The following is a 7,346-nucleotide window of genomic DNA, read 5'->3' as shown; positions in this document are numbered from 1 at the left end:
TACAGGAGGCAGCCTCCTGCCGGAGGGCTCTGTGGGCCTTTTCCTTCGGTGGATAGAGGGCTTCTTCTGGTTTTCTCGCTGCCAAGGTGAAATTGCAGTCTTCAGAGAGCATGACTACTCTAGGCCCTTCAGCATCATGACCACCAGTGTGTGTCTTCCCAGGCTTGTTATTCTGACACCTGCCATTCGTGAGGTCAAGACCCCCTTGGTGGTCTTTTCTGTATCCTGGCTCCTCCCAAACACCAGCTTTGGGCCCGCATACATCTGATCTCACAGGAATTTGGGCGTGAGAATGACTTCCCTCTGCCTCACTCCCAGTGCACACAAGTGACTTCTAGTCCAGTTTGTTTACTCTGCTTTTACGATCCCCTCCTCCAGTTAGTCAGTGGAACCAGGACATCTCCCACTTTCTCTTTCTTTGCTCTGCTTCCACAGTTCATCTTGCCCTTCTGTTCAATATAGACTGAAGTTTCTGTCACTAAGAACAGAGTGATCCATGAACCTGGAAAAGAGAGAAAGGGTCTCAGATCCGGCCAGGTCAGGCTGGTCTGTGTGGTGGTGTCGTTAAACATCTGCCCAAGACTGCCTCAGGGCAGAAAGGGCAGGGCAGTGATAAGGAAGTATGGCTACTGTCAATGACTGGTGATTGTGGAGGGTGGGAGGCAGCCATGAAGGGAGCAGAGGCATCCCCGGACTTCCCTAGGAAAGCTATAGACACTTATCTTGTGCTTGCCCCAAAAGGCACAGCCACAAGGTGAAACACAAAGATACAAACAGATCTTTAACTCCTTTGAACGCTGGATTCTGGGGCCAGCTATCCCTGGTAAGACCCAAACTTTGTCTTCTATTCCCTGAGAAGAGCTGAGACAGTCTCTAAGGATTTCAGTGAAGGGAGGGAGGACTTCCCTTAGTCTCCTCACCCTCACCCATCCCAGCCTAACCTGGTCATTGGGCTTTTGATGAGGCAGTGGCGGGGGCTTCGGATCCACGGCATGGTTTCCTCTGGGCACACGCCTGCATCATGGGACCGCCAGAAGCTGAAGTTCTGAGCATCAGTCAAGGGGACTCTGAAGACCTGATTGGGGACTAAATGGTTGGGGAAGGACAGGTTATCCAGTATCTTCAAGTTCTTTCTCCCTTTAGTGCCTCACCGCAGCACAAGCCCAACCAAGCAACTGGGCTTGATCAGGTGCTGAGAAGTCCTGGGACTCTGGCCACCACACCCAGCTTCACTTCTGGATTCCAGCATCTCACACCCTTTGTGGTCAGTTGAATCAATCTTGGTTCTTCCTGCTTCTACTAAGCCTATCTCCAAGAGAGCCTCCCCAAGTGCTAGTAAGATGGTAGAAAAGCAGGTGGTCAGCTCACTTGGGAAATGTGCAAGATGGGTCTACTCTACTGGCTTCCCCTACTCCCTACCCCCAGGCTTAATCATCCTCTTTCCCTTCCCCCTTCTCTGAAAAAGTACCTTCCTTTGCTCATTCTGGTAATTCTCTGAAACTAAGCAATGATACCACCTCATCTGTAGATACTGCTAGTAGATTCATTTATCCAGTGCCTATCATGTTCTAAATGTATTCGGTGTTCTTAAGATTTTAAAATAGTATCAGACTTACCTAGATTTTTGGTGTTTTTATTCTCTATGTGGATAAATCTAATTATACCATTGTATAAAATTTGTGTATTCTTTAAACTTAGAATTATAGCCTAATATCCTGGCTATATAGTCTTTATAATCATCATTTTAAAACAAATCTGTAATATACCATTGAGTAGGTGGCACATTTCTGACTTAGTTGTTTCCCTGTTGATTGATAAGCTCTTAAAAACAATTTGCTATTAGGAGTAACTCTTAGATACTCCACCCATATGTATTTTTAAATTTCTGAAAATATCTTAGTTTTTAAATTAAACCTTAATTTTGAGATAATTATGGATTCACACATAGTTGTGAGAAATGATACACATATCCGGTGCACGCCTTACCCAATTTCCCCCAACAGAGAAAGGGAGTTGGTCCCCGCTTTTAAAGATTTTATTTATTTATTTGACAGAGCACAAGTAGGGAGAGCAGCAGGCAGAGGGAAAGGGAGGAGCAGGCTTCCCGTTGAGTGGGGAGCCTGATGCGGGGCTTGATCCCAGGACCCCGGGATAGGGACCTGAGTGGAAGGCAGACACTTAACCAACTGAGCCACCCAGGTGCCCCAGGAGTTGCCCTTTTATAGCCATGTCCTCCTAGCCCCTGTTTGGTATTCTTCATTTCTATAATTATGTCATTTTAAGAGTGTTATATAAATTCTGGGGACGCCTGGGTGGCTCAGTCATTAAGCATCTGCCTTTGGCTCAGGTCATGATCTCAGGATCCTGGGACCGAGCCTCACACTGGGCTCCCTGCTCAGCGGGAAGCCTGCTTCTCCCTCTCCCATTCCCCCTGCTTGTGTTCCCTCTCTCACTGTGTCTCTCTGTCAAATAAATAAATAAATAATCTAAAAAAACCCCAACAATGTTATATAAATTCATATATTTATATTCTCTGCATAGCATAACTTCCTGAAGATTCCTAGAAGTTGTTGCATACATCAGTAGTCCTAGATGCTTTTTTAAATGTACATTTTCTCTAACTTTCACAACAATGCTGGAGTGTGATTCCCATTTTCAGGTGGTTCAGAGAAGTTAAGTGGTTAAAGGGACTTGCCCAAGGTCACACTATTTGGAGTTTAAACTCAGTTCAAATTCCAAAGCCAGTGCTTGGTCTACCACTCCTCACAGGCATAGCACATATTGTACAAAGTACTGTCCTAAACTATCTCATTTTGTTGGGATCCTCACAACAATTCTTTAAGATTGGTAGAGGGGGCATTTTTTTCTTTTTCTTAATGAATGAGAAAGCAGATTAACAGAAGGTATGTGGCTACCCAAAGTAAGACACTTAATAGAGGCAGAACTAGGGACTCTAATACGGAGCTTCTGCTTCCAAATCTGATTCAATTTTTCTTTTATCTTCCTCACTCCACCATTGAAGTCTACTTTCACCCTCCTTTTCTCAGTCTCCCTTCTGGGCTGTTTTTCCCCCTCCCCTATAACCATGCCCCATCACAGCCCAGTTGTTCTTTACAAACTCAGGCATATCTATTCTGCCCCTAGCATGGTGCCCACTCTAAGATATTTTCATGTCTTTAATTTTTTTAAGAGTTTGAGAGTGTGCGCGTGCATGCGTGAGAGAGAGAGAAGTGGGGGAGGGGCAGAGGCAGAACCAGGCTTTCCACCAAGCAGGGAGCTGGATCAGGGCTAGATCCCAGGAGCCTAATCCCAGGAGCCCCAGATCATGACCTGAGCCAAAGGGAGGCGTTTAACTGACGGAGCTACCCAGGCTCAATACTTACATGTCTTTAACAACACCTTCTTTACAGCTTCGTGGTACCTTGTGTGGCTATTCTGGTGCACAGAATAATTCCCATCTTCTGGGATAATAGGGGGAAGCCTAGTTGGCACCAGTTCCTTCTGGTCTGAAACAAGAGCAGACTTGTTATAAGTAGTTAGCAAATGGGGCTATTTGATTTTCTGAGTCTCTAGTCTCCTTGCCAACCAGGCACAAGGCAGGGATCTCTCCTAGCCACTCAAATCTGATCTTAGGATCTCAGATGTAAAATTACAATGCCTGTGTCAGGAAGGAGTGGGGGAAGGAGAACCCAGTGATCATGAGACCTCCCTCACCATTCCCTTGCTCCTCTCCGACTCCTGGGTTTTGAGTGGCCTCCTACCGGAATCAGGATATTAACAGATACTTAGGGTTAGTGCTGGTAAAGTAATTTATCTGGATGGACACTCATTTCCTGGAATTGGCATATTTGCAGAACTTTAATTGGTCTAATAGGGGAAGTTATGTTTTAGCTAAGTCTTGGAGGATAAGGAGGAGTCCATGGGACATAGTGGTATCAGGAAGAGCATTTCAGGCAGCAGGATAGCAAGTGTGTAGAAGATAGAAGCTGTAGAGAGGTTTCAGCTTGCTATTAAGTTGGAGCCTGACTAGTGGGAGGCAAAGTGGAGAGGGGGCTTGAAAAGTTTAGTACAGAGTAGGGTAAGTTAAGCTAAGGTAGAGCAGGGCAGTGTAGACCTAGCATTCTTTTTTTTTTGTTTTTTTTTTTAAGATTTTATTTATTTGAGAGAGAGAATGAATGGGGGGAGGGGCAGAGGGAAAGGAAGCAGCAGACTCCCCACTGTGCAGGGAGCCCAATGCAGGACTTGGTCCCAGGACCCGGAGATCATGACCCGAGCCAGAGGCAGACACTTAACTGACTGAGCCATCCAGGTGCCCCTAGACCTACCATTCTTATGGGGATTTGGGTATCCCCGCCGAAGCAGAACTGGAATCTCACTATGGAGGCTGAAAAGACCAAGCTTCCTTACCCAGATTGGAATGTTTGTATTCTCCCTAAATTTGTATATTGAAAACCCAGTTCCCAAGGTGACAGTATTTGGAAGTAGGGCTTTTAGGGAGTGATTAGGTCACAGGGTAGAGCCCTTATGAATGAAATTAGTGTCCTTATAAAAGAGGTCTCAGAGAGCTCGGTCACCCTTTCCACCACATGAGGGCACAATGAGAAGTCTGCTACATGAAAGAGGGCGCTCACTGGACCACGCTGGCTCACCGATCTCAGACTCCCTGCCTCCAGAACTGCGAGAAATAAACCTTTGTTGTTTACAAGCTATCCAGTCTATGGCATTCTGTGACAGCAGCCCAGATGGACTAAGACGCCAGGCTCCCTTGCAGCTCCCTTGGCATGGCCAAAGACTTTTGGCTAGGCCAAACCCCCTGCTTCAGATTCTGAATCAAAGTGGAAGGTTGCAAAGAAGCAGGGGCTATATAGAGTCTTTTTCTACTAATGGGAAGTTGTAGCAGTGAGGCTGCATTTTATTTCTAGCAGCACATTCAGAGCCTGGGGTCCTTGGCAGCAATAGTGCCTGCCACGGTACCGAACACAGCAGTGTCTACGCCCAACCAGGTCTGCAGCAGGATTCTGGTTACTGTCCACCAAACTTGCTTCTCTGTTCCTCTTACAGCTTTTATGTACTTCCCAATATTCTTTAAAAAAAAAAAAACTAATTTATTGTAAGATTGACATACAAGTAGTTGTATTTAATACGTATAGCTTAATGAATTTGGAGGTAAGTATATACCTGTGAAACCATCACCACAATTTAGGTCATAAACATCTGTCCCCTCCAAAAATTTCCTCCCACCATCTTTATTATTATTAATTTTGTGATAAGGACATTTAACAGAAGATCTGTGCTCTTAGGAATTTTTAAGTATATAATGCAGTATTAACTATAGGTTCTCTAACGTACAGCAGATCTCTAGGATTTATTCATCTTATGTAACTGAGACTTTATACCCTTTGACTACTGCCCCTCCATGTCTTCCTCCCCATGAACATCTGGCAGCCACCATTCTATTCTTTGCTTCTACAAGTGTGATTACTTTAGATTCTTCATATAAAAGGTGACATAGTATTTGTCTGTCTTTGTCTTCCTTATTTCACCTAGCATGTCTTCCAGGTTCACCATGTTGATGCAAATAGCAGGACTTCCTTCTTAATTTTAAGGCTGAATAATGTTCCATGGTGTGTGTGTGTGTGTGTGTACCCCATTTCTTTATCCATGTGTGCATGGATGGACATTATGTTGCTTCCATGTCTTGGCTACTGTGAATAATGCTGCAATGAACATGGAAGTGCAGAGATCTCTTTGAGATCGTAATTTCAACTCCTTTGGATACATATCCAGAAATAGGATTTACTTTTACTTTTTTGAGGAACCTCCATACTGTTTTCCATAGTGGCTGCACCAGTGTACGTTCCCATCAATAGAGTACAAGGGTTCCCCATTTTCTCCACATCCTCACCAACATGTTATCTTTTTTTTTTTTTTTTAAACAATAGCCACTTTTACAGGTGTGAGGTGGTATCTCACTGTGGTTCTAATTTCCCTGAAGGTTAGTGATGTTGAGTATCTTTTAATATGTCTGTTGGCAATACATGTGTCTTCTTTGAAGAAACGTCTACTCAGATCTTATGCCAATTTTTAATCAGTTTTTTGAGTTAGAGGAGTTTCTCATGTATTTTGGATATTAGTCTTTTATCAAATATGGTTTGCAACTCTTTTCTCCCATTTGGTAGGCTGCCTTTTCATTTTGTTTCCTTTGCCTCACAGAGTCGTTTACTTTGATGTTATCCCACCAATATTCTTTCAATAAATTCATGTTCTGCTTCAGCAGGCTAGATTTGACTTGCATCTCAGAATCCTGAGCTTGTCAGGAATTGGGCCAAAGTTTGCTATTCTCTGGAAATTGTTTCGATCACAGACTCACCTCTGGTGAACAGGGATGCCTCTCTTCTAGAGTATTTCCCCAGCTCCTGCTTTTCCCTTCATTCTGGCTTGACCCCACCTATTCTTTTCTGTCCCTCCTTCCCCACTTTTGCACCCCATTCTTTGAGAATGATCCTGCCAGAGTGGAGCACTGTTTGAAACCCCTCCTTTGACAGCTGAAGATTTGGACAGGTGCCAGAATATAGAGTTCTGGAAGCCTGAACTGAATCCGGGGGCTGATCTGTACTTCATCACAGGTTACAGCAATGAGGGACCAGTTCCCAGAAGCAGTGTCATTTGACTTTGGGCAAGGTGGGGGGTGCCAGAATGTGTGTGGCCAAGTAGATATGTTCTGAGGAGAAAGAGTAAGAGCATATTCCTTGTGGGCAACGGGACCTTGACTGTGAGTAATTACTGGTCTGGGTGCAGATAATTGTACGAGCTCTTTGTCTGGTCCTGAGGCCTCAGACTGTGAGGGTACAGCTGAGTGATGTTCTCTATTATCTCAGTTTCTAAGTGGTAGGCTCCCAGCTTTCCATATAAATGGTTACTGTGTACTTGGAGGTGTGCTGGGCAGTATCACCCATTTGGATGCCTTCCTCCTGAATCAAGCACCAGTTGGGACACTCTTTGGGTTGATTTTTGGCAAGCTAGAAGATATTTTTGGTAACCCATAGTTTCTCCCAGCTGCCAAGTTTTGGAAGCCACTTGGGGTGAAGGGTGGTGAGCTCTAGGGAAGAATCATGCTACAGCTACTGTGAGTGAGCATGTTCTGGGTAGGGGGAGGCAATGAGTTCTTGATAAGCAAACCACACTGTGGCAAGGTAGATGAACTCATCATTTTGTGGGTAGATAGTGTAAGAGGTTCTCCATCCACCCAGTCAGTACCATGCTCCACGTAGTTTTCAGTGATAAGTAGATACTAAGGGCCCTGACAGTTTCTTCTAGAACTGGGCCATAAATTGGGAGTTGCCATA

At 44.6% G+C, this 7,346-nt stretch overlaps 1 protein-coding gene across 1 annotated transcript in view; it reads right to left on the bottom strand.

Annotated features, from left to right (window-relative positions):
- Positions 1-20: 20 nt before the first annotated feature.
- LOC111157871 (testis-expressed protein 49) overlaps positions 21-7,346 on the bottom strand; it is a 30,073-nt gene continuing 22,747 nt past the window's right edge. The window contains exons 2-4 of the mRNA XM_022519576.1: positions 3,384-3,506; positions 942-1,086; positions 21-502 (exon numbers count right to left, since the gene is read on the bottom strand). Of these exons, the coding sequence (XP_022375284.1) occupies positions 454-502; positions 942-1,086; positions 3,384-3,506 (317 nt within the window). The 3' untranslated portion in view covers positions 21-453. The remainder of the gene's footprint in view (positions 503-941; positions 1,087-3,383; positions 3,507-7,346) is intronic.

The sequence above is a fragment of the Enhydra lutris genome, unplaced genomic scaffold, assembly GCF_002288905.1.
Source record: "Enhydra lutris kenyoni isolate GAN:26980312 unplaced genomic scaffold, ASM228890v2 scaffoldscaffold56, whole genome shotgun sequence".
Taxonomy (NCBI): domain Eukaryota; kingdom Metazoa; phylum Chordata; class Mammalia; order Carnivora; family Mustelidae; genus Enhydra; species Enhydra lutris.
The sequence above is the reverse complement of the archived record's forward strand: the minus strand, read 5'-3'. Positions and strand labels throughout refer to the sequence as shown.